This window comes from Scophthalmus maximus, chromosome 7 (genome assembly GCF_022379125.1).
Source record: "Scophthalmus maximus strain ysfricsl-2021 chromosome 7, ASM2237912v1, whole genome shotgun sequence".
Taxonomy (NCBI): domain Eukaryota; kingdom Metazoa; phylum Chordata; class Actinopteri; order Pleuronectiformes; family Scophthalmidae; genus Scophthalmus; species Scophthalmus maximus.
The window spans coordinates 2,734,098-2,761,491 of NC_061521.1; the positions used below are offsets into that span (position 1 = coordinate 2,734,098).

The window sequence follows — 27,394 nt, forward strand, 5'->3', positions numbered from 1 at the left end:
TAAAGGCTATCCATCCTCTATATTTTTTCCAACAAGATAACTCCCTTTTGGTTTAATCGATTTCTGATTATTAGCCATCTTGCATGCGCTGGCGCTGCAACAGAGCAGCGTCAAACTTGAAGCAAAGCCACCCGTGGACTTATGCCGGCATAACACCACCACGTAAGAGAGGCAACAAACTTAAGCACTGAGATGCATCCGCTCGGCGGAGCTGTGAACGCGTTTTCAAGTCTGATGGGTCGATTCCAGGCGGACAGCGGAGTGGCGTTGGAGTGAACCTCTGCACACTGCGCCTCGTCAGAGGGCGGCTCTTTGACTGCCCTTTTTTACGCATCAGTAAAAGAAAGGCTTTGCGCCCTCCCCTCTGCGCGCCGTCCCTCGCCGCCGCCGCCGCGAGCCCTTCAGTGTTTGGATCGGTGTCGTGGATAGATGGGCTACATGCCACCCGTCACAAGCCTACAGGCTGCAGCGTGTGTTAGTTCGACTGGCAATTTTGGCCGCTTCTCTCGTCGCCGGGGCTCCTTTTTCCCCCCCCCTGCTTGGATACTACTGACTTAGGCATTGGATATGTGCACACAAGAGGATGACAGCCCCTTTCCCCCACGTAGAAGTAAAATAAAATAGGCTTTCGCACACACTGGATTAACTCCTGTCGTTCCATATGAAGAAGTCAAAAGTAAGTGATTGTTGGGGGGGTTATATATATATCTATATAGATATATAGATATATATCTATATATATATAGATATATATATCTATATATATCTATAGATATATAGATCTATATATTTTAAACTTTAGGTTTGGGGGGAAACCCGTTTGCCTTGAGGCGTGACGCAGAGCAACGGGACACGTTCTCGCTGCTCGCGAGCAGACAAACTTAACCAGACGGTCTTGTTAGATTGGACATTTTGAATAGCCTCTCTCACGTTTTGAAGGGACTTTCATAAAGGGGCACAGCGCGATTCGCGCCCGTTCACCTGGACATGTTTTCGGAGGGCTCCACCTGTCCAGGGTTCCTCCTGCCCTGTTCCACATCCACGTCTGCCGTGTGGCGATGGGCAGCCTCCCGCTGCCTTCAGGCTCGATACGTTTCTTTTGTTCAAGAGCAGTCGGTCTGGCTCTCCGGCGTGTTCCGCGCGCCGCGCGTAACTGTTACTTCTCACTCTGTAAACAGTGTTTTGTGCATCGAGTGATCGGGGAGGGTTTGTGGAGGAAGGCGCACCGAAGCGCGAGGCGAACGGTTGATACCATGCCATTTCCAATGTGGGTAAACGTGTTTACACTTTCTCCGAGCGTGGTCGGACTCTTCGCCTGCTGTTGGATACGTAAACCATCATGTGTCCACCTGTCTCGGGTGACACATATTGCTGGCATGTGAACAATAAGCTGCGGTTAAAAAAGCGAGGTTGCTTCTGTCCGATCTGTGCGTTCTTAAACTGTGGCGACGGCACAATCCGAGACAATCTCGTGCGCCTCTGCGTCCGCGGTGCGCTCCTCGCTCCTCGTCTTCATCCGCCCGCCTGGCGTCGTGAGCGCGTCTGCAATCACAGTCTGACACCGTGCGTGGCCCGTGACATGGCTGACCCGAGAGACGCGCACATCGACGACCGGGGGGGCTCCTGCAAGCCGGGACCCCTCTCATTACGCGCGCGGGCGTGTGTGTGTGTGTTGCGCAAAGATTTTCTTTTTTGTCACAGCATTAGTGCAATATTGCAGTCACAAAACTTCACGGGCAATGTAGTTCGAGATCACGAATGCGGCTCAAGATTGAAGATGGGTGTGGTCCAAAGCCCATATCCTCCGATGAAGCAATGTCTACGCATGCAATAATAAAATAAATAACAACGGCCGGGGCCTCGTTCTTGTCACTTGATCAAGTGAGGCCAAAGACACGACCCCCTAAACCCCCACCAACACATATTCAGCAGAAACAACCTTTTTTAAATGTCTCCTTGATTTAAAACATTCTCCTATTTGTGTGTGTGTGTGTGTGTGTGTGTGCACAGCTCAATTTGAAGCATGTCTTAGACGTCAGAATTGGCGCTGTGTGCACATCAATAAGTTGTGTAAACTAAATTTAGAAAGGTTTAACTTGCATTACAAACCCCCCGGTCTGTTTAACTGACCCCTGTGCATATCAGGGGGTTTGACTCATCTCGGTCTCTCTCTCCCTTTTTTGACAACTTAAGATCCTTTTAATCACTGTATCATAGAAGAGAAGGAAGGGGGGCCTGGTGCCTGTGCATGCATCCGGGAAGACGTCTTTGAAGTCTTCGGGAGGGAGGGTTGGCTTTTTCCTGCATCCCTGCCTCTGTTAATCATTTTCAGAGCAGAGTTTCCCTTAATGCTTTTTCAATGAAGTTGTACAGTGAGATGGTGCTGCGTGCCCGTCCGCATTAACTGACACCTTTCATCTTCTATTATACCGTCCGTACCACGACTCGCAAGTGCTTTCCTCTGTCACCCCTAATCACTCGCAGGAAATAAGGGATTTGTCACCAATTTCTAGTTGGAGTTGCCTTGGAATTTTGTCTTATATAGTCCTCCCACAGTCCCATCGAGGACCGGAGGGCAAAATAGTACAATTTTTTTGTGAAACTATGGTGGTACTATATATTTGGTGTTTTGCAACAAGTTGTAATATAGTCATGAAATCGTAATGACGCGTAATCGTTCAACAAAGAGAGTCAAGAGTTTCTAGAGAAGCAATGACACATGTTTTGTATATACCTGTGTGTGTGTGTGTGTGTGTGTGTGTGTGTGCGTGCGTGCGAGGGAGAAACCGGGAGAGCGCGGTCGAGACCTTCACACGTCCACAGTCCATTTGGCACCAGTAGGGAGTGCTAGTGCCCTGATGCCTTCACAGCAGTCGGGGCCTGAGAGGCTCAGACAGTCGTCGCATGTCACCCCCCCCAATCCAAACCCATGAACGGACACCCAAGCTCATTACTTCCACCTCTCCGCTCCGTATATGTATAAAAGGTACAGATTGCGGAATGGTGGGGCTGGTCACATGCCGACTGTCGTGTCACACACGTCGTGGCCTCTGAACTCCAGTGTGCTATCAAAAAAAGCACACACTTGTTTGGCTCACTGTTCAGAAAGCAAAGCCGGTTAAGTCAGGGTTTCTGCTACGCGAAAGCAACTTTGAGTTATTTACTACTTTATTTAGTTATTTAGCAAAAGTTCAAGATAAGGATTAGCCGAGAGGCATGCGAGACATCTTCTCTTCAACTGCCTGCGCCCCCGGGGTCAGATCTCTGTGGTGATATACAGCTCTGCAGGTTGTTGACTGACTGAGCTATTTGCCAGGGTAACGACGAAAGGGACGCTAGGCAGGTAAAGCGTAGTTAGACGCACACATGGTCCAGGTTTTTACATGGGCTGTAAACCCATTGCTTCTAATAATGGCAGCTCGGCTCGCTTCTGCTGTAATGCCTTGGCATGTGGTCCAGGTTCCGGGGGGGCCTCCGAACGCGGAACACCACCGAGTGAACTAGATCGTTACCATGTTGGCGTCCTCGAAATATGTCCCGGGGTTTTTTGAAATGTGCAGGTAGGTGCAGGCCCGAAGGCAAGTGCATGAACAGAAGCGACATTGGATTTTATTTCGTCAGATGTGCGAGGGAGCACTGAGGAAGCAGGCGTTGTGGCACGGAGGGTGTTGATGTGTCAGAATTACACTCTCCAGAAATCACAGCGGAAGGAATTAGTTGTGGCAAGTTCAATAATACAGAGTGCATTTGATAAAGACTTGAATCAAGGAAGTCACGGGTTGATGATTTATAGAAATGGTTTCAATCATATTTGACGCCGAGAAAGGAAATAAAAAACATTTGTTATGCTTTGCTACTGTGTGCTATGCTCATCCAGTGTAGCGGAATGTTGGTGCTTTGAATCAAACAATTCGTTCACGTTAATGCCTCTCCTGACTTAAAGGGAATGGTGTGGTTATTTGTGTGATGATCAACTCACTCAAAGGTCGCATGGGTTTGAAGAGGTTCAGTCATATTGATGTCCGGGGTCACATGTCACTGGTCAAACTGTAATCAATTTGGTCCAGTGACACAATTCGTTTAGCAGGCGGAATCTGAATATCGGGGTATGAATGAAACGGCTGCATGGGATGAAGGAATGTTGTGGAGGGTTTAGGTCCAGAATCCAACATACTTTAGCTCTTGATCAAGTGCTAATATCATTCTTCTTAACAGCAGATGTTGTTTCCTCGGCAAGGATCAAAAAAAAAAGACGAAAAAAAGAAGGTCTCTGCTTAAGAAAGGAAAACAGCCAACGGCGACGTTGCAGATGACACAAGCCTGCACAAGTCAACGCTGTTCCTGAAAAGCAAATGCTGCACAGGCAGTTTATTTTAACGGGACAGCGGGTGTTGCTGTCTCAGATCCAGAGGAGAGCATTGGATTGAGTACATGCCCAGTCTAACTATAACGTCTTTTAGAAAGGTGCGTCACGAGGAGCGAGCTGCAGATTTCCTTTGTGGAAAACCTGTCGTTTAGCTGTATTTGATTTCTGTGTTGTCACCCAACACCCAAGAACTCATCGGGAAGTCGTCCCCTTAAATGTGTCAGAAGGGGTGAAGCGTGTGTTTGTCTTTGGATGAAGGAGTGGCAGAGGTTGTTTTTTTATTGTAGCCAAAAAAATGTCATGCAAGAGAAACAAACTCAAATAACTCAGCCAAATAAAGACATCAATCACTGCATGGTACACTAATATCTGTCAGACAGGATCTCCTGCACACCTTTTCAACCTGTTGTCTCAAGTTCCAAATGACCATTCTGAATCTCTTTTAAGATTTATTAGACCCGAGTTCGGGCTTGTCGCTGTGCTACAGACACAGTTGGTGGGGTGTGTGTGTGAATGAGTGCATTAGTGGGGAAATCACTGTCACATGGATGTGGCACACAAACCCAGTGCCAGGCTGACGCGTCTGTTCTGTGGGTTGGCAGGAAGTGTGAACCAGAAGCCACAGTGATACATATGACAGAGTCGGCTACCGGCATTTGGCACGGCGACTTTCTCATTCTGTGTCTCCAGTCATTTCCCACTTTCATGGTCACAATGTACAAGATTACATTTTTCTAGTTTTGTGACTTCACAACTTATAATAATAATCGACAGGTTGTTAGATGAGGAAAATGTGTTGCCTGTCGCTGCTCAAACCAGCGCAGACTCTCCTCACTTCTGAGTTGATGTTTCCGTTTCAGGGTGCAGTTTACTGCGCTTACCTGATCTCTTTACGGTGCGTTCCTCCCCTTTACCCTTCGTGTCTGACTCACCCATAGCGCAGATGGTGCGGACACTACTGGCAGCCAATTCCAGCAGGTGAATCAAGGGTTCATATGCCCCTCTGCAGTATTTCCAGGTGGCTGGAAAAAAACAAGAACTGTACGTGAAAACGTTTTTCTATTGTGGTTTCTGCTTTGGCCAAGAGCTATACTGAAAAATCTCTCCCTTTTCACCCTTTCCGTTTTTGCACCGAGAATATAGGCAAAGACGTCAAACCGCATTTTTTCCAGTGATTTTTAAAAAATTAGCCTTAAAGGGTCCATCGCTCTGCTGAGAGTTCTGCGGCGTTTCCTCTGCCCGTCATCTGGTGGAGATAAGGACGTCTGAAGCAAATTGTGGCCCGATTGCCATTGTCCCCCACTGTGATGAAACATTGAATTTAATCAGCACACTCGCCGTCTTGCGGTTGTGCCATACATGTGTATCCACACTCGTTTCCGCGAATCAGGATTGTGTTATTGGTCCGTTGCCTTAAACTCGGGGTCCCGCACGTACGCACGCGGGACCGCTGGATATTTTTTACAAGCGCCAAGTAATCTTAAGTGAATATTCTACCCCCACGATGAGCAATTCCAGTGTACGTCCGACGGAGCAGCAGCCGCTGCTGGAGGGCATTTGGATGGGTTTGATTTGAATCATGTTCGTTGAAACCTACATGCCAGTTAGTGCACTGCTTCCTCGCCGCAGAGGGCACTCGACAGATAAGGCAGAAAGTGCGTTAGTCATCCGTGCTGTTCGACAAACAGCACTGAGGTGTACAAGGGGTTTGTCACGACAGTTACTGCTTTAAGCAAAAATGCAACATGTTGTGCAGTCAACTAAAACAGTTTGTCGTGGCTTCAGGGGCTGTTTATGTCAGTTTGGACACTAGACTGCCATTGGACTTATGGATTTGACATGTTATTTCCCTGAACATTGGCAATAAGAATTCATTTTTTTAATGACTGGAATATTAACCTTGATCATGCATGTGGGGCCTACAGTGCATGATACTCTCACAATAGTATTTCCAATACATTGCTGATACTTTTACTTTTAGGAATGTGTTTTTTTTTTCAACACACCCTTGTCTTTTTCAGTCAATCACAAGCACGAAAGTTCAAACAGCCACAATAAGCAAAATTTGTATCAAAGCGAGAAAGGAACTTGAAACAGCATACGGGCGATGAGGGATTGCTCAGAGGTGGGGGTGGGGGGTCTGCGCTCTCCGTGTGCTCTTGTTGCAAATGTTGTGATTGAAAACAGTCACACTCTGCTTTGCTGCAGAGACCACTTTGTCTGAATCAAGTAGCTGTTGAGCCTCTACACGCGGCCCACAATGAGAACCCGGGAGGAATCACAACTTCAAAGTTGATTCTCGGATTCAGGAGTAAGACAGGGTAGAAATGAAGCTGAGCCGTGTGAAGGCAATACAAAAAAATTGGCAAGAAATCTATAAGAGAATCTGGTTAAAAAAAAAGAAGAAGCTGTTTCCCAACGTTCATCCTTGATGTCCAAGCCAAATCCCCCTCCTGCAGTTAGTGCACATAAAACCAGTTCCATCTTTGCAAATTTCTGTTGACATAGTAAGGGAAGCTACTGTAGGCCTGTGTAATGGGAGCATTAAATAATTATTTTCCTGTTCAAGGAAAACAAGAGAGAGCAAGCGCAGTCACTAAGCATTTTTCTCACCCTCCCTCCTTTTTAAATCTTGCCCTCGGTAGCGAGATTAGATTTCCTGCGGGACGCTATCAAGATCGACCATCAAAGCCTCATCCATCCACGATTGCGTATCCTGTGCCCGAAGACGGAGTAAAAGCTATTGCCAACCCCCGCGAAATGAATGTTTTGAACCTCACTGTAGGTCTCATAGACAGTGTTCTGGTTAAACCACTGCTCCGTCTCTCGGGGAATATGGTTTTTTGGTTTGCACTTATGATCTCGATCACCGTGTTGACCAGAGTGGGTGTTCTTTTTGGATTTCCCACCAGAGCCATTGTGTCTGGTTCCTGGTCTCATTAGGGATTTGTTAAGAAGTTCGTTCATTTCCTGTTTTTCCCTCAAACATGTGCCTATTGATTAACAAAGCATGCACGGTGTTTTCATGGCGTGTTAAATGAAATGCAATTTGTCTGTTGCCTTGTGTGCCTGGCTTGTATTGCATTGTTGGCGATGCACCTATGAGCAATAGCGCCATTAAGTGGTTTAATTCATCTCAGCCCACGGGATCCCAGTCTCTGTCTTTTCAGCTGTTTTCTCCAGAGCTGCATGGCATTACTCAAAAGTCAGAAACACCAGCGGAGGCCATTTGCCGTTTGTGTGATGTTACTGTGACAAACGGGGCTTGTCACATCCCTCCTGACTATGACTATCTTCATTTTTTTTTGTGTATGTGTTTGTTAATCAGTAATGCAGTGATTCAATAGGTCACACATTTTCTTTGTTCTCTTTTTGCTCATCTGCCCTTTGAGCCCTTGGCCCCTTCGCAAGAAGGAATACGCCGATTCCAATCTGGGGCCTGATCAGATCAGGCATGGCCAGACGCTGACCTTATTAAGTGGATCAGGTAGCAGCCAGATCCATGCTCAAAACAGTTATTTTTCATTAACGTCCTCAACATTCACTCGTTCTGCTAGATGACATTCCATCTGTCATGCCCTGGCCATTGACTCGGCCCCCAGCGCCACCTCGTGCTGCGTAATATTGTCTCATTTATTCTGTGTAGATCCATGCTGTGCAGTAACTGTCAAAAAAACTTTTTTCATTTAGGTTTTCTCGGTCAAAGAAAAAGAATCTGCCAAGCCCGCCAGCATGGCGCTAATATTAAAATAACATTGGGTGTTGGGTGCGAGGGACTCTCTGCTTGGCCAAAGCTGAGTGTGTGTGGGGGGGGGTACCAGCTACAAGGCATTCCTGCGTTGCGTCGAGAGATGTTTCAGCATATTTCTCATCTTTGACCACTTAAAGAGATATTAATAACAGCACCATCCTCATTTTCTTTTCATGGAATTATCCACTTGGACCATTTGTTCCTCCCCACCATGACTCCAGCACCATACGCACGTACATTGTTATGTCACCGCCATGAATATCGGACAGAGAAAAACATGCAACGAGGAAACTAATAACGAGCTCAGGGGCAAAGGGTGTGCAGGTGGGTCGACAATTTGGAACTGGTTCCCGAGCAAAACTGGCCGTCAATTTACCGATCGCTGTTTTTTCACTGCAGCCGTTTTTGGGGAAATTGGGCAACAAGAAAAGAAAAAAACATATCACAGCATTCCTTTGGAATTAGCCAATTTCGGTGTCCTGGTAGTGCGCTCGCTGGCTCAGGAACTCCGCCATTGTAAACTAAATTTGGGAGAGAAATAGAGCGTTGAAATTCAACCAGTGCTGGAGGTCAGTTGTCAGCGTTCTCATGTGTAGAGGAGACAGCAGTTCAGTGCATCTTTATTTGCTGGCGGATGTCAAGTCGCCCCGTGGGACACATTCTGCAAAACCCCTTTCCGTCCAGAACCGGCCAAAGAGCAGCCGCTGCATTGCATCGCCGTTTGTGTCCCTCTATTTGGAAAAAAGGTCACTTTTGTTGTGTTATAATTTTTCTCATACCCCAACCAATCACCACTTCCATCCAGCGAAAACGCTGAAGAATGCAACTGTTATCTGTGCCAAGAACCTCGCCACAGTCATCAGACACAGGGCCTCTTTGGCTCTCGCGTTGCCCCGCCTCGACTCTGTGCACGTCAACGCAACTGTCTGATTCCCCTCTATTACCGTGAAGTCTGATTTGTAAGTGCCAGCTACTGTAAGTGAACCGCCACAGGCAGGAGCGACGGCAGACTGGATGCTTGATACTAATCCAATTTACCCGTGAAATAAGTGAGCTCCAGTCGCTCGGAGATCGAGGGTCCATTTGTTTTGTGGCTATTTTTGCCATGTTATATTTCAAGGTTATGGATTGAGTGATAACTACAGTCTTCTGCTTGCTAATGTTTGACTCATTGCGAGATCGCAATGAATAGTGAGTATTGGAGGGTGTTTGTAGCTCCTTTATTGAGATGTTAAGTATTGACAAGTGAATGTAAGGCCTATCCTGGTAACCTGTGACCTGGAAATTCTTTACAGTGTTGGAGAGAATCATGATGTCTTTTTTTTCTCTCGTCAGTAAACAGCATAGAGTAGGAAATGTTGGGTGATTAAAACAATGTGATGTACAAGTATTGGAATGATTTCAGGTTTCGAGGGAATAGGGTATTGTGTAGTAGTATGAAAGACATTAAGGGTTTATCTTCCAATAAACAGTAAAAAAATTTAAAAAATCCCAGAAGAAACAACAGCCCCCAAAAAAATGAAAGGGGCTAAAACAAACCTCGGAATGAAATGAAACTCTTGATCAACCAAAGCCTGGATGAGCTCTGGAGCATCTGGACAACAACAGCAGCTCGGTTTTTTTCTTTCTTTTGCTTGCCCGGCCTTTATCATCTCCCGTTATAATCCGCATTATGAAACATGGGAACTTACGTCACATGGCAAGAATCAAAACACTGTTCGGGGCGAATGGATCAAATATCCATCTCTCTGTCAGGGCCGCATGTTGCTATGGCAGGCTAACGTCATGCAAGGTCCTGTGTTCCACTTTTATGAGATTATGTGGTTAAGGGGGCCACGAGGCCGGCGGTCTGGAGAGCCTGTTCAGCTAATGATGCCTCGGGTTCAAAGTGGCGGCGGAAAAAATGAGATGAGGGGAGAGTGGGCTCGCGCCATAATGCACCTGACAATGCGGAGGGCTTTCAATTTGGAGGGGTTGCACCTGACTGGCCCACGCTTTTTTCCCCCTCTGATGGGTGCTGGTTTTGCTGTTGCTGGGAATCAAAGTGGTGCATTTGCTGTTTTTCAGACACAGCAACAGGGTTAGGACCATTTTCAGCATATGTCCTCGTGCCCTGTCAGCGCAGCGGCGGCTTCAGTCTCACAAGGTCGCTCGGGGAGTCTCGGGGAAACATTCAAATGAGTGACTTGAACTCTTGGTCTTGAGCTCCCTTTTCTCACTGAAGCCGGTTGTTTATTGGTATGTTTGGCCCGAACTTAGTATCGCGGTTCCACATGCCTTTTTGGAACATGTAGAAACAGAACATGTTTGCTTTTGCCTGGGTGTTATTTAACCAAGATATTTTCCCATAAATTTCCTTGCTGAAATAAGACAGTTTATGATAACATCAGAATTACACTTCCACTCTGCGGTTTGGTTTTGTCAAAGTATGTTGTTTATTTGTCTGCTGACTTAACACAGAGTATGATAATAATTTCACAAGCATTATGTGAAGATTGTTTAACCAAATGGAAAATAAACTCATTGCTGTAATTATACATTCATTTATGTGCGACGAATAATATTTTAGAAGCGTCCACTTTCATATGCTGTAAGTGCCGGGATAGATAAGGGGAATTAATGTACGCAAAAGATTTACTTGCTTATAAGGTATGGTAAATACCTTATTTCCGTAAAGACAATCTAAAGTGGCTGCAATTCTAATAAATTATCCACCATAAATCATCTACAGCCAATAATCTATACATCTTTAGAAGTCACGGTTGTTCAAGTTGACAACATTTTCTTGAATGCTAAGATTAAGCAAACATCCATATGCATTGCACAGCCAATCACTGAACAAAAGGAACACACATAATGACATGCATTAATAAAATGGCTAAGAACACATTGGCAATGTGCAACCAGCCAGAAGTTGTGCCGGTTGTTGCTTTATACGGAACACAATAACAATATCAATTTATGCTTGAATGGAAGGAGACAAGTTATGAGACAAAACTTGACCCTGTGCTGTTTTTTAGTTGCCTCGTGTTATTCATTACAGAAAATAGCAGCGTCCTTCTTCCTGTTAGATTAATTGTTGAATTTACTGGGACATTCTTGGGCAAACCATGAGTGAATAAATCAGTTGTGTGCAAAGCTCAATATCTTATAATAACAAGTTTAGTCGTTTAATTCCCCAAAACATATTTAAATATATCCTAATGGTAAATTGACCTATGCAAATACCCAATACACACCCAGTAGTAAAGACGGTGTAGCTCTAGCTGTCATGCTGCTTGAATGAATGCTCATTTTTAAAGGTTTTAAGAGCATCAGGCAGTAACATGTCTGCCTCAGATCCACTTGTCTCTTCACTGCTTTTGTAAACAGACACACTGCCTTTAGAAATTTCTTTAATATTCGGGCTCATCACCATTTTAACGTCGATCAGCAGTAGCATCGAGGAGTTAGTGGCCTCTGGTGGTGGAGATGCATATTGCAGGCAAATTAAAATCGCCTTACGTCACGCCCTCCCCTTTGAGTTAACATAACATGTTAGAGGTTTCTCTCTAGAGCCAGTGTTGGGTTTGTCCGTTCAGGGCTCCTGGTTGTCAAACATGGCAGACTCTGCGGAAGAGGACATTGGGTGGATTGGGATTGTCCTTCCTGTCGTCTTCTCCTAACCACTTTCCCCAACCTCAATGGAAATTGTCATGAGGTCAAGGAAAGTCGTGAAGGAGGAATAATGGGACTTAGGAAAAGCCGACAGCGGTGCTCAGAGAATCCGACCCGACTTTCACCACACCACGTCGTCACGCGACGGCGGATGTTATTGACGTGCGTCTGCCGTGGTGAAACTCCAAATTTCCGAAGATGGACTACAAAAAAAACGAGCATCTTATAGGCGAGTTGATTCATTGAGTGTGAACATGGACAACGCTGTGAAAAATACTTATTCTTCATTCGGAAGTGAAATAAAAACAATAAAATTGTCTACGAAACTGAAAGGAAAAGGTCGTCACATTGAGATCGCTCCTGTCCACTCATATTCATCCACATGACGGGGATGAGATGGAAATGCTTCATACATGATGCCTTGCTGCCCTTCTCTGTCATATTCTTATCATTGCTGCCGATGAAACACTTCCAGGTCATCTCCCTCAGTTCCTATATTGATATTAAGGGCTCATTCTGAGGTAATGGAAAGACAACGATCCCGGGTTTCAGGTGATTATACACTGATGAAAATTTTGTGAAGAATAATATATTCAATTTCTGCCAACAGATTACACTAAATACAGCAGCCAACTTCGTTACAGAGCGAATCAGTAGTGTTGCAGATGACAGCATGGTGGTGAGAGCATGGGAAGATGTGGTGCTTGACACGTTAGGAGAACGTTTCGCAAAGTCCAACCTGAGTGGTCCAGACAAATCAATACTGTGAGAGCCAGAGGTCTTTGCAAGGAGGCGTTGAGTTGGCAGTTTTATGTTTCTTCTGTTCGAAATCCTTTGTTGGAACACTTGTTCTTCTGACTGAAATTGATTGAAGACAAATGTCCGATGCCAAACGTTCACACACTTTAGGTGTCCATGGTTTGGAAGTGGCGGTGCACTGTGGCTGCGTTTCAAGACGGAATGATCCCACCTTCATTGGATCCTCTCCCAAATAAAAATGTACAATCATACCATTTATTTTATCCCTAACTATCTTATGGTTTTTCCCAGCCTCTAAACTCCTGTCAGCATTTTGATTTCATTTAACAGTGAGATGTTTGTTTGACATGAAGAGTTAGTGGCCACCACCCACTATACTCCCTAAATAATCCTTTAAACAAACTTTAAGCACAGACATTAAGCACCGGCCTTTTTGGCAGTTTGCACATCCCATCCATTTTTTGAGTTTGTGCCAAATGTGTGAAAATGCGTTCATGTTTTCAACCGTCCATCAAAAATCCCCACGTCATTTCAGGGCTAGCCCCTCCCCTAGGCCTCGCTTCCCACCTGTTAGCCGCTGCGACTTCACTGCCTGCGCTCACCAGTTGTCTTCATTTACTTTTTTGCACATTGCCGAGCTCTGCAGACCTTTATGTGCACAGGTGATTAATACCTCGGGTTTTTTCGGATGTTTGCTAGCCTGTTTGACGACTCTGCCGGCCACCCCTTTGTAAAGTTGCCTGCCTGGCTTGTTTGCCTTGTTTTTAACATTCAAGTACAAAAAAACAAAAAACGGAGGGTTAGAGTTATCTAGGAGTTATCAGGTCACACAAAAGCCACCTAGATGAATTTGGCTCATAAGAAGTGTGTGTATTCGCTTTCCCATGTAAGTCATTTTGATCCTGACGCTCAGCTCACGCTAGACAAAACCGCTCAATCCCTTTTATTCTCATCCGGTCAGAATCTGTTTGGGACATGTCGCTTTAGATTGCTTGTGACTTTGGTCATTTGCCATGTCTGGAAGTAATTAACATAGCTTTCGTTCAAATAAGATATAGATCCTTTTGTCGATTTATCTGATTTGCATTTTTGTGTCAAAAGTGTGTTTATCATTCGGGGCAGTTTTACTTTGCTGGACAACTTGGAAGGCTCGTGTAATTGTACCTGAGGTTTTTGGTGTGATCGAATGTGGCTCATAACGTGCAAAGGCTGAGGGAGAACTGATGAATCACAAGATGCCCCACACACATTGGCCTTCTGCTCACCCCCTCCAGATCGCAGTTTGCTCGTCGTCCCGTTCTGCAATTCTAAAGACATTTAGTTTTGCAGTTCAGCAGTAGCAGTGGAATTGAATTACATCCTGTGTACACTTGAAATGGTGCTTTTGGCCTTTGGCCTTTCCTGCTGTTAATGGCTCATTGTTCTCTTCCTGTTGTGGCTCTGTTTGGCAGATGTATAGCAATGGGAGGAATGTGGCTTGCGCCGTCTGCCAAGATTTTAAAATGACTGATCTGAATCGCCAGACTTCAGCTTGGAAAATGTATGTGACAAAAAGTATGAATGTTTGTAGCTGTAAAAGACTATAGTAAAAAAAAACATGGAAGTGGAATTGCCGTATGACTAGATATCTGCTCAGTCTCATTAGTGAAATGCTCCAAAGCGTTATTCACCAAAGAGGAAGGTCGTTTTTTAAGGATGCTGATTTGTTTTGGGATGGGCTCCGGCATCACGACGAGCATTGTGGGTCCACTGCATGATAAAGCTACATTAGGAGCAAAAAAAAAAGAGACGGGGGTTTAACCATTTACATGTCCAATGTAAATGTACAGTGAGCCGACACAACTCCATCAGGGGTTGGTGCAACCGTGGGAAGGAACAGTCCGAGTGCATCAAAATCTTGCCCTGTGGAGGTTTCCTTGTAATTAAAAGTTAAGTTGACACTCGGTATTCCTCGCTAAAAGGCATTGGTGTGTGTATGGTCAAATGTTCCAGAATTGCAAAAACTTGTCCTACAATCTTTTTTTCTAATATTTCTAACAAAGCAGTAGATGACAGAACGCAGATGCATGTAGATACGCAGTTTGAATTTATGTACATTCAGCATAGTCCAACTGGAATTAACCGATCCCATCAATATTCAGCTTCTGTGTCGGAGTCCTGGCGACTAGCAACATGACAAAAAAAATGTTTTCAGATTTAGTGACACGAGAAGACACGAAAGCTGCTCAAATAGTGTAGACAAAAAATATGCAGATACCATTATTCCTTCATTATTCATAACCATAAGTTCCGAGGCAATTACCAAATTTGTAGGGAAAGGGGAACACGGACAATTAACTTATTATTTCCCCTTTTTTGTTCATTCATTTATATAATGTATATGTGTATTTTACTCAGTCATTTGCCCGGAGCTAGCGGCTCATAGATACATAATTGCCAATGATAATTGCTTTTGAATGAATCAAAGTTGTTGCTAATGTTATCGGTATCACATTTTCAGCCTTTCAGCTGTGATGAGTCCAAAAATGTTTTCCGTGACAAAGTCTATCGTCATGTCTAAAGTTTTCACTCTTGCAATGGTGGTAGCATCATGTCATTTCTTGTGGCAACGTCTTTAAAAAGAGAACAAACATTCACTTACCTCGAGCTCTGGGGAATTCCCAGAGGCTGATTTATTATACATGTATAAATATTTATATGAATCTGTCAATTACTACTAAGATGTTGCTATCAAACCTTTAATTGAGGCTTGATATTTTTAGATTGACCATAAACTTTATCATAAATAACTATAAATAAAAAAGAAAACACGAATACAACCAAATATATTAAACTTTAATTAAGAAAATAAGCGTAAATTAAACAAATTAAGTATATACAGTATATATATATGTGTGTTATTTTAGGATTCTTTTTTTGTCTTACCTGTTTAAACGTTAACTGCATGTAATTATTTCAACCACACCCCTTTTGAGTAAGCAAGTAGAGAGTGTTCTGGCCTGTTATTAATTCATATTTTTTCAACGGAATTACTTCGCAGTGCGGGTTTGTTGTGTCCCTGCGTTGCGTTTACATGCGGTGGCAAACTCCAAAGTCGCATTGATCGCACCAGTTTACACCGCTGGGTGGGAATATTACTCGGAAGGGTATCCCCGGGTGATTAACTTTTGGAGCTCATTTGGTCGGGGTGTTAGGATGGAAGTCTGCGCACTGCTGAGAACCGTGCGCTAGTCACATTTAGTTGCACGGTGACGTATCCACCCACTTTATGCCGAATCCTGCCCGCCTTTCCTTATGGATGGACACTGCACTGGAGTGCTGCACGCAGTGAAGCAACAGCTCAAAACACTAAGTTATAGATCCTTTATCTTTTAAAAAAAGGACGTATAGTATACTGTATACATTATAGTGTATAAAGAGTATCCTATAAACAACGCAAGCACAGGGTATGCACCGCCCCCTCCTTTATCATAGCATATACCAAGGTGTATAACTCATTTTTGAACACATACTGTAGAACACAATAAATCCTCTAACGGCGCTGGAACTGCCTTTTCTATTTTCCAGAAGTCCTGAGGCCATCCATGTCCCGAAGGCCTTTTGCCAAATGCCCGAATGGGTTTTTGCAAACTCACCAGCATGTTGAGTTGTCATAGCAGCCTTGTAGTCCTTCGGAGGAGCAGGATGCACACTTGTGTTATCCGCTTTCCAGCTGCACTTGCCACGGAATGCGCGGCTTGCAAAGCGATTCCTCCCTTGTGTCAGTCCCATGCAATCCCATGCACATAAATGGCTCGTTGGGCAGTATTTGTTGTGTTTGTTGCCTGAGAGAAAAACTGGAAATTTCTTGCAGCATTCTTTGCGTGTGCTTTTTTTTCTTCTTCTTCTCGTTCAGTATCTTGTGACATGTCAGTAATCCACTCTGTGCTGGGTCTTCGTGAGAATCTCTGTCCGCTGCCAGCGGCGCCTTTTGCGAGTTCTCCTTCTGAATGACTTTCCATCCCGGTTTACTCAACACGTCAACTCGTCCAACTTTGCCTCGGCCAAACTCTGCCAAATAGCGTTTAACTTCAACCCAAGTGCATTTGTTTCTTGCCACGTGTCCAGTTCAGCTGCAGCTTTGTGGCCAGCTATATTGACCCTTGTGATTTGCTTCTTCTTTTTTTTTTATCACTGCGAGTGTTACACTGCAAACTTGGCGGACTGGCTTGACTTTTGCTCGGACAAAAGAAGTATGCGTTTGTCCATTTCTCTCGCATTCACCCTGACTCTGACCCGCACAGGCATTCGACCTGAAGGGACCACCAAAGGACAAGTCTTGGTATTTCAGAGTTGCTTTTTTTGTGTGTTATCCAGTGTAAAGGATCAAAAGGCCTCAGCCTTAGGTCCCCCACCGCTGCTGTCAAGAGATAGGTGGAAGGCCAGATGTTTAACTGTTTTAACTGTTTAACTGGACTATATCCGTACTACATACCCCGGGAATTCTCACACTACGTTGCCACTTTTCACACCTTCCAACGCCGTTGCTTAGAGACTCCTCGCTCTGCACGTCTGTGCTTCTTCAAGATCCCCGGGGACTTGCATCACACAACACTGGACACATTACATTTGTCACACTTAACTTTGTACATTTTTTTTTTTCACTTACTGTGTAGTTATGTGTTGAGCAATTGTCACAAAGCAATTTGCCCGCAAGGATCACTGCAATATTTATTATTATTTTAAGCAATGTGCGACACGGCAACTTGCAGAATCCCTGACGCTTTTGTGGCTTTCTCTGGGGGGCCACTCCGATTCCATTCACAATTGACGTCCTGTACAAACGTGGCTCATGATATGCTGAGGTGGAGGCATGGCTGATGAATTGCAAGAGGGGTCTATTCATGTCTGTCATTGTGTCAGTTTATGGCCGATGCCTAAACATAAAGGCCACTTTGTGTATATAATGCCATTTTGTTCATGTGATCAGTGGTTTGGAAATGCTTTTGGATGGCTATGATGAAGACTTCAGGCCTTTTGAGTTGAGAAATTGAAATACAGTTTTGTTTCGAATGTTATTTCATACTGCTTTTTTTTTTAAAAAAGGAAAAAAAATGAAATTCATTGTCACAATGTGTTTGTTCTTTTTTTTGCCTCTTGATCTGCAGATTTGGATACGTGTCTGTGTCTATTTACTGCTGTTCATCACGCTTGGGGTACATTCAAGTAGATTTGACGTCAACCCAGTGACAGATGACATCTCTAGGCTCTCTGTTTTGGTAAGGACAACGCTGTATTTCATTTCAATTGGGGTTTTTTTGATGGAAAAAAAATGAAAGCACATGTCATTTCGCGGGCTAAAACATGCAGCGACATTGCGCATGTAATGTGACATAGATACTGTATATTCAATCTGCAGGGTACAGTATTACAGCGTGCTTGCTCCTTTAGGCGCTTATCTTTAGATTTATTACCATTTATTGGCATAGTATAGACATGAAAGCAACATTCCTATTTAACTTGCTGACAGCATTTTACAAGTCAGACGTTTACCGGTCCGGACAGACGGAGGTGTGGCCAGGTCAGGTCAGAATCTTGTCTGCCGCTGCTAAAGCAGTTCTGGATCTAATTGGATGTACCACATTATTGTACGTAATCTTTTCAAAAGCTTGCCGCCACCTGCTTTTATGACCAGCGTTTCATGTGAGCAAAGGTCAGAGAGTGAGGGAGCTCTAAACTACACAGAGCGAAAACGGCAGGGCCAAGATAACGTGAACGGACGCAGACAGAGGGAGGAAATCAAAGCGGGATTATGTTTGGATAACGGTGGGTGATGCCGTGCATTTGCAGTTATGCATTATTTTCTTGTTTTCTCTCCCTGTTTTGCTTCAACAGAGACAAAATATTCCTAAAGATTACAAAATTCCTGTACATTACGTTCCAAAAGAAGAGGTAAGATACAGGCTTTTTTTTTCTTCTTGTTCCCTTTTCATGGCTTGTGACCAGCATTTCTCTTAAAACAAAATACCAAATGTGTCACACTTAGACATTCTTAATTTTCAGTACTGTTGGACTTGTCAACAATATGGTTCTCGGATGACCCAGATTAGTGCATTTGATCATCAAACAGTTCATTGCCTAAGCTCATCTGTTGCCTCTTCTCTGCTCTTCTTTTCCTTCTAGGGGGGGATGTGTTGGGTAAAATTAAACGTGTTTTACCTGGAGGAGAGTTTAAAAGATTTAGCGCATAAGTTTGGAAACATTTCATCCAACAGAAAAGATATTAGCATATTCATCCAAATGCTCCAAGAACTGCGGCTCAACATGGGGTCTCTGGTAAGTTCACATTGTGGTAGATTTACTAAATGTACCTTAATAGCTGATGGAAAACTATGGAATCACCGTTAGAGAAAACATTAACTCATATATATATAGCGATGTGGAAAGCATAATTCAACTAGTGAGTAAAATGGCTTCAGCAAAAATACAGACTAAAGCTTAATGAAGCTGAAGAACAAGCGTGACTGACAAACAGATTGAACATTATTCAAGCCTGTATTACAATGATTAAATGTTTGAATCGCAGCTAATCACAAGCTTCATCGCGAATGTGCGCATCATTTTCTTTACTTTTTATCTTTAAGAGCCTTGAAACGAATGGTCTGAGCTCTTCGAATTGTGTTTTTTGTCCTCGCAGGAGCCGATCATGTACGATTTCGAGTGCCACTACAGGGAAGAGAGGTGGCAGACAGCGCGGTACTTTGACTTTGTCGAAGACTTCCTTTTAGCTGCACAGAATAGAGAAGATTCAGATGACTGCAATCCTCCTCCTTGTCCCACCACACCCTACACAGTAACAACAGAAGAATATTTACACGGTACTTTTAAAAAAAAAAGAAATGTATTCATGTGTGTGGTATTTATATCTGGCCTACTTTTCCTGTGCCATTCACAAGAGTGCAGCGTTTAGACTTTGAATCTCGGGGGCCGGCTCTGCAGACAAACGCCAACTGTACGCGGTGACGTCAAACGGCAAGTTTGTTCGTCTCTCGGTTAGAATCTTGGTATGCGATCAATGATTAGGAATCTCCATTTGTAGTGTATGATTGCCGACAAATTATGCTGTTTCCACCATTTGTACTCTAGATACGATAAGAAGAAGAAAAAATAAAATCATATCATAAATCAACCCAGGGAGAGAGGAATATTCAATGGTCATCAATTTGAATGACTATCACAAGATCCTTTTTCAGAACTCACCATTGTTAATTGTCAAAGCGACAAATATGTAAACCCAAATAATCTCCTAGAACAAGCAAGCATTTTAAAGGCACTCTACATTTGTGCAGACATATTTGGTCGATTGATAATCAACATGATTCATTGACAATGATCAATGGAAGGGAGCCTCTCAAATGTGAGCATTTGATGCTTTATTCTGTTTTCAAACCAATGTAAAGGGAGTTTGTTCGACCAGGGAGTTAATTGTGAATGAAAATAGTTGTTAGTTGAATCCGTAGTTGCATCCTGGTAGAGAATGTTCACACTCGATTCGCTGCCGGTGCCGCTGTCAGCTGCAGATGTAAAAGGGGAATTGAATTTCTTCTCCATGTTACAGTCCCCCCCCCCCCCCCAAGACAATAATCACACTGCTTAGAACATTTAACAACCCACACAGACTTCCAGGCGGACAACTCTTACAGGCAAGCTGCTTACATTACTCATATTCATCAGGGGGTCGAGCGGGAAGAATATTTGTGTTGCAATCCCTATCAACTATCTGGCTCGATTATCGCCAGTGATAAGTGAGGGAAAAAAAAAATCATTTTTTTGGGTGGTAAACCGAATCTTTGGGTGTTTTAATGTTGACAACATTTGAAAACACCACCACCCGCTTTGGACTATTTGTGAACGGGCTCCATTTAGGAAACATTTCCCGTGGCCTGCTCGCAGAAGCCTTTGAATCCGCGGACCATTATTTCTTCGCAAGCTCAAAAACTCCAAACCGTCCCGGCGCTCAGACGGCCCGTGGAGACACGGCTGAGTCACAGGACTGAGGGAAGATGTCCCCAGGCGGCGCCTGTGAAAGGAAGAAAGGGGCCGAAAGCTGAATGTAAACGTGTTGATTACAGAGCAATCTTCCAATCTTCCCAAGCGCTCGGCTCCTCTTTGCCGGGGTGGTTGGCTCAGACCAGACAGTGTGTGTGTGTGTGTGTGTGTGTGTGTGTGTGTGTGTGTGTGTGTGTTTGGGGCGGGGGGGACACCTAACAATGATATGTTTTCATCATCTAGCAACACTTTTTCCTCTTGTGACCCTGCACTCACCAACCGTTTGTTTTTTTTGTCTCTTCTTCTTCTTCTTCTTCTTCTTCTTTTCTGTTTTCCTTTTTTTTCGCCCAGAATCACCCACGTCCAGCAGGGAAGGCTCAGACTGTACGACAGGCTGCGTGTCACGTGAGTTCCCTTTCTCTCTGTGAGAAAAACTGACGAGAAAAAAAACAAAGTGATCTGTGATCAGTTTTGGCGGGGGGAAAAAAAACACAGCCGAACCGGTGTGACGGCGGCAAACTTTTGACGGATGCGCTACTTTTGCCTCCCCAAGAGCAAAGTCAGCCCGCGGCCCCCCGGAACTGCTGTCGCGCGACTAACGACACAGTGCCGGACAAATACCTCATCTCGGCTTTTCTCTACCCTCCCTGTTGAGAGGCTTGCGGAGCGATGACTTTCCACCTGTTTAACGCTTTGTGTCCGCGACTGCGTGTTCCAAAAGTGAAGCCAAAAACATCGGGATTCCCCCCCCCCCCTCCTCGGTGGTTGGCTGCAATATAGGTCATTTGGCCCCGCCTCCTCCATGGAGGCAGATGGTTGGCACCCAACAGTCACGAATGCCCAGGCTCAATATCTTCATTTTTGTCCATCGGAGACACATTGTCCATCTTTATATGCTGTCTACTTTAAATTGGTCTCCTCCGTTGGAAAATAACGTATAATGTATATCCTTTTTTGTTTTTCGGGTGGGTGGCATGTTTTCGTCAAGAATGACAGATTACAACGATGTGGCACTGTGAATTAGAAAAAGTCCCCCTGCACTTCCTAAATGCTTTTTTTCGCTCGGATGGTCAAGTTACACTAGATTCCACATTTGGGGAAAAATTCTATCCTGGTCGGATCTTTAAGGCCAGTCTGGAATGCGTTTTATTCAAAACCCAGTGGTTTACTCAACTGCTGAGGGCGGTCTAGCTGTTTTATTGTGGCGTTGCCACTTCTAAATGATTGAATCGGTTGTGAAACTTTACAAGCAGGATGTTAACAATTATGGAGCCGGTATTTGCAGCTGTGTTGCCCACTATTAGCTCACAAAAAAACCTGGTTTGAACCCACAATTTCTTGTACATCCAAACGAATTGTCAGTCATGTCACATTTGTTCGAACGTGATTTTTTTTCGCCAGTAAAAATTGATAATTCTTGTAATATATGCATTAAAATTTTGCTAAACAATAAAATCAATTTCAACAATATGTACTGTTACTACAAGAAAAGCCTGATATATTTGTGTCAAATCCTTCATCTCCCAGGAGTAACAAATGTGACATATAATTCAAAGTCTCTTGCTGAAAATCATAATTTGTCGCCATGATATTTTTCTTCTTCTTTTTAGTCCCAAATCAAGGAGCGAGATTCCTTCCTGAGGTGGTGGAGCGAATCCTCCTCTCCTTGCTGTTGATCTTGATCGTAGTCATCGTATTCCTGATAGTGTGGAAGGTGAGCCGACCTTTGACCCACGGCACTAACCCGCTTGACTTCCTGAGGTGCTCCACGGATATGTCTGTTTGTTGTTGCCGGGAGAGGGCTCTTTGATCCATGGAATTTATGACGGCTGGAGACGGCCTCTCAGAGGTCACTCCGACTCTCAGGGGACTGCAACTTTGGAGTCTGAGAACTTTGGTATTAACTGTGATTTCCTGCGCCCCGAACAGGTCCGATCATGGAGAAACGAGGGGGAGCTTCAACAGAACCCTGAAGAAGGGGGACTCTCCACGGGAACAGAATGGACTGCCCCTCCGCTGGATGAAACATCAGAAAAGTGAGCGGTTGCTCTTTTTTTTTCTCTCTTTTGGGTTTTCTTTCACGCGCATTTTTAGAGCCAAAGCTAACTAATTTCAACAGGAAACTATTCCCCCTTTCAGTCCCGGCCGGTTCACTGCAAACAGTGGGCGACGCTTGGGTTGTTTTCAGCCGGTTTGCGCTTGAGGCTCCAAACGAATCTCAGCTCGGCCTGCGTCACATCGCTGGAGGTGAAGGTTCTTTTGAAAGAAGTGGTCATTTAGAAGGCGGAAAAGTCAGCATAAAAATAAAATGTGTACACTATGTCTCATTATAAGCTGCTTCACAGAGACCCTTGTGTTGTCGTTTTTTTTAAACTTTCTATTAAAGGAGGACACCCTCAAACCTTTACTTTGCATGTATGAAGGCCAAGACACCAACAGAGCATAGAAGTCCTCTGGAGCGTAGAAATTGGCTCTCGACAGCTTTCCGACCATGCGATGTCAGGCCGTAGACAGCTGGGTTATGGATCGTCCAACGACCTCGCCGATGTGCGGATTGTGTGTTTTTTGAACAGTGTCGAGCCTCATTCGCATGGTGGCCTTCGCGGAGCTCTGTGCCGCTTGAAGGCTATTCCTTTTTTCAATTTTTCTGAAAAGGCCATTTTCACCAGGATCAGCGTTGAAGCGCCTGATACTGAGATCCGGAAAAAAAAATCGTCATGGTTTTGAATTTAGGCCCTGCTTGGCATCAAACCTTTTCCTGTGCATACACCAGCAGACTGGGTGTTGAATGCAACGCTCCACTCTTGTCATGTGAAAGCTCTTTCAGCCTCCCCTAAAAGAGCCAATTTTTATTTTTTCTGGAGCAAATTATTTTGAGAGCTGCTGCTTCTGTTGTTGTTGTTGTTGTTGTTGCCATCGTCGCAGGGAAATGGCTAATACTTTCCTTTCTGCTCAATTACAGAAACAAGTTGAACGTCATCGAAGCGGTGTAATCCTTTTACCCATCTGTGTTCTTCTGCGTAACTGGTGAGCCCTTCACGGCAAACGGAGACAATCTTGTTTTGGTCCTTGCCTGTCGCCGAGCCTTAACCCCCCTTTTCCCCGCTCTCTCTCTCTCTCTCTCTCTCTCTCTCTCTCTCTGTCTCTCTCTGTTCCACAGGGCTCTACTCTTTTCTCCTGTTGGTGTTTTCGAAGGTGATGAAAAACAAACGCGAGGCGGAACTCCATAGCGAGACCCTCCGAGTCGAAAGGCCTGTTTTTGACTGCTCTCCAGATACCACAACGGCAGATTCACGATTTTCGCCATGGCCGAGAATTTCCTTTTTGGTTAAGTCATGCCTGCTACCGTATGGATAAGCTTGCCTTTCTTTGTAAGACTGCATTAACCAACCGCATGCTTTTGTAAAAGACCGTGTGAGATTTTGTGAAGAGGGGGAACCCCCCTCCCCCCACACACACACACACACACACACACACACACACAGGCCTCCACTGGATCATCTGGCTCCTGCAAATCATCCACCACACCCCGGCTGCGTCATGAATACTTTTGGGTAAAGGCAACGGATGACTGTCAATGACGATCACTTGCGAAGTAGCAGTGTGAAGAGGGCACGCTGGCTGTGACCTTTCCCATCGGGCCGCCCTGCCGCCGACGAGCGGACACCGGCAGAAGTGACGGGACACGCGTCTGTTTCTGTGCGTAGTCGGAGTATTTCTCTCATGTCTGTGATCTGACATTGTACCACGTCCATTCTTTGGTTTTGTGCCTTGTTTGATTAGCCTGCTTGAATCGGTGTGTAAATGTCAAAAGCCTTTCTGTGTGGTAGCAGACAGTGGGGAGATCATTACATGGCAGATTAGAATAATCTCACCGCAGTAACCCAACAAATATGATCTCCAATCTCTCTCTCCCTCTCCCCCTCTGTCTCTCTCTCGTGAACAAAATCCCAACTATGACAGTTCAGTCGGCCTGACCCATGCCCAGTTATGATTTGGAAGAAAAGCAGTTGCTCCAGTATGTAAAAAACTCTTTCTCGGCGGAACAATCTGCAGTGGTTGTGACATTTCTGACCACACATGACATTTTAGCCTTTGTAAACCTTTAGGAAACAGTTCAGCTGGTAACTCCGCTTGTTTCTTGTGTATATGGGACTATATGTTGGGACTTTTTTTGTTGTTGTTGTAGGAGATGAGAGTACAGTATATTGTGCTGAATTGAATCTGTGAGTGAAGAAAAAAAAAAAAAGGTATACCACATTGGTGTTCATATAGTTTGAAGCAACAGTACCTTGCAGCATCAATAGCTGGAATCCTTTGGTGTTGTAAAGTATTGTTTGTTTGAGTTGAACTGCGTGAAAATTTTATTCATTCCAAAATGCATCTTTGAAGAACTTCTCCGTTAGCGTCAACATGTTACTGGTGCCATATTCTTTATGGCAGTTTAGAGCCGAGTCTGTGTTAGCAAACGTATACCACATTGGTGTTCATGTAACCCACAGCGACAGTAATTTTAGCGGGAATAATCTGAGATTAGTGGCGTGGTCAAGCACTGTTAACGTTAGAGCTTGTAGCCAGTTACGTGTGCTCAAAAATGCATTTTTTTTTAACAATATTGGAACATACTATCGATGGCAGTTTAGACCTGAAACTTTCTCTTCAATCGTCTCTAGATTTACACGACTATAACATGCAGTGCAGTATTCTGACAGAGACACGGGCTAGTCTATAGCCACAGACTAACTAACAGACAAGATATACAGTATGTCAAACGTTGCTTTTCATACATAGTCTATGAATATCATGAGCCGCAACAGGTCTAAGCTGTGAACAAAAAACCTCTCTCGTTCTTTCTCTCTTTATAAAAAAAATATATTATACATATATATATAAATATATATATATATATATATTTTTTTTATATATATATATATATATATATATATATATAAAACATGGTCTCCCATTTGCATGGTCTCCAACTTGCATAGGCAAGAGCCATAAACAGTCCGTATGTCTGATGCATTGAAGCCAGAAATCAAGCGATTCCATGCATTAGTGGAGAGAATGACTGCCCTTAAATGCTGTTCCTGTGTGGGCTGTTGTGTGGTCTGAGCGCGTGCAGAGCTGCATTTCTGAACAGTGCTTTTCGGGCTCGAGTGGCCCAATCCATCCCGATGAATCAAATGGCTCTGGGCAGGAAACAAGTCTGGGTGCCAAAAAAGCAAATGTAATTATTGCCTGGTTGGTATTCTGGGTGAAAACTCTACTGTATTCTGTATTTTTGTATAAATGTATACATATATGAGATATGAATAAAGTACACGTATCCAACTGTTGTTGCATGGTCGGCTGCTTTCGCTGTCATTGTCGTGCAGGAATTCGAGTCAACCTTTCGCCAGGGAATCCAACTCAAGGCACACTCATTTTGCAAACATGATCCCCGGGGAAAACAGCTTAAATGCAGACAGCAAGGCTGAATATCATAACCAACAGGCCCCTGGGATTTCAAACTGCGCGTCTGTAGCCATTTGAAGGCAAACGCAGTTCAGCTGGAGGTGGCCTGCTTCGAAAAGTAGAAACATTTGATTCTTAGAAAATGAACTTCAAGCGCCATTCTTTAGTGCATTTTTTGGTTGCCATATGTTCGTAGTAGATCTGAGTGCATTTGTTGGTTTCTTCCTTTAAAAGATTTCCACTGTTAATGAGATTCAAGGCTTTCGAGCAACTTTTTTTGTTTGTTTCTTTGGGGCTTCAGGTCGGATTCCAAAAAAGAAAAGCTTGCGCTCTTCAACAATGCGCCTCGACCAAGTACTTTGTCCAATTGGCCGCCGTTGTTTTGTAGACTCCCGTTTGGACTCGCTCGCCGTCAAATTGCATTCACGAAATCACGTTGACCTCCGAGGATAACTTTGGAAAAGGCTGGCGGAAATAATTATGTGTCAAGCTAATGAGACGATGATGAGAAAATGTCCCCGCTGGTGAATCACATCTCTTGCCTTGAAGGTTTTCCCGCTATCCCAGAAGAGCATAACAATAAAATGCACGTTATTTAAAATGTCTCTCTTTTCTTTTCTTTTTTACGCTCCATCGGGGCCACATTTTATTAAAGCAACAGCACCAGAGGGAGTACTTGGCCTCAGGCCCTACTGTCTACGGCCGCTTCGCAATGCTGCCAATATCTCACGCTTAAACTCGACCTGGAGTATGTTATTGCATTGCCCATATGCGGCCGCCTCCCTGTTCCTCCAACTCCGGAAACAGATCGGAGACAGATAACCGGTGTGTTCCAAGGAACGATTCCCATGCGCATTTCAAGACATTCCGTGTTGCAGAGGCACCACAGTTGCCTGTACTGCAGAACAGGAATGACTTCTTTAGGATAACAACAGGGTGACATTTTTACATCTAACACGCCGTGCAGGTTATCTTCAGAGGATCAGAAAACTAAACAAAAACACCTGGTGATTATCCAGGTACTGAGAAATCAGTTCGCTGGAAAAGAACAGTCATTATTTGACAGGAATCTCGACGGAGACAAAAGAGTTTACAGTTATTTTTTTTTTTTTATAAAAACAGATTTGCTGTGCCAGACTTCCCCATGTGTCTTCTCTGGATTTAAAACGGAGCCCTCCCACAACAGAGGGAGAGTTTATCACAAGATACAAATACATAATAAACATTGTTGCTTCATTTTAACTGAACAAAGATGCCGCAATTCCGGACAGTGTTGTTATATTTTATCGCTGCAGCTCAGCGCAACATGAGAGAACTTTGCGACGATAACTGGAAATAAAGAAGTGAACCCTCTGATGTCTTTTATTAGAAACGTT

The 27,394-nt window shown here is 44.2% G+C and overlaps 1 protein-coding gene across 1 annotated transcript; it reads left to right on the forward strand.

The window, feature by feature from the left end:
• Window positions 1-347: 347 nt before the first annotated feature.
• kitlga (kit ligand a) lies at window positions 348-25,895 on the forward strand. Its single transcript, XM_035643020.2, has 10 exons — window positions 348-676; window positions 17,681-17,791; window positions 18,408-18,464; window positions 18,696-18,848; window positions 19,210-19,390; window positions 20,913-20,966; window positions 22,172-22,275; window positions 22,491-22,597; window positions 23,524-23,588; window positions 23,722-25,895. Exons 1-9 carry the CDS (start codon window positions 662-664, stop codon window positions 23,552-23,554), a joined length of 813 nt encoding a protein of 270 aa, XP_035498913.1. The 5' UTR covers window positions 348-661; the 3' UTR covers window positions 23,555-23,588; window positions 23,722-25,895.
• The last annotated feature ends 1,499 nt before the right edge of the window (window positions 25,896-27,394 follow it).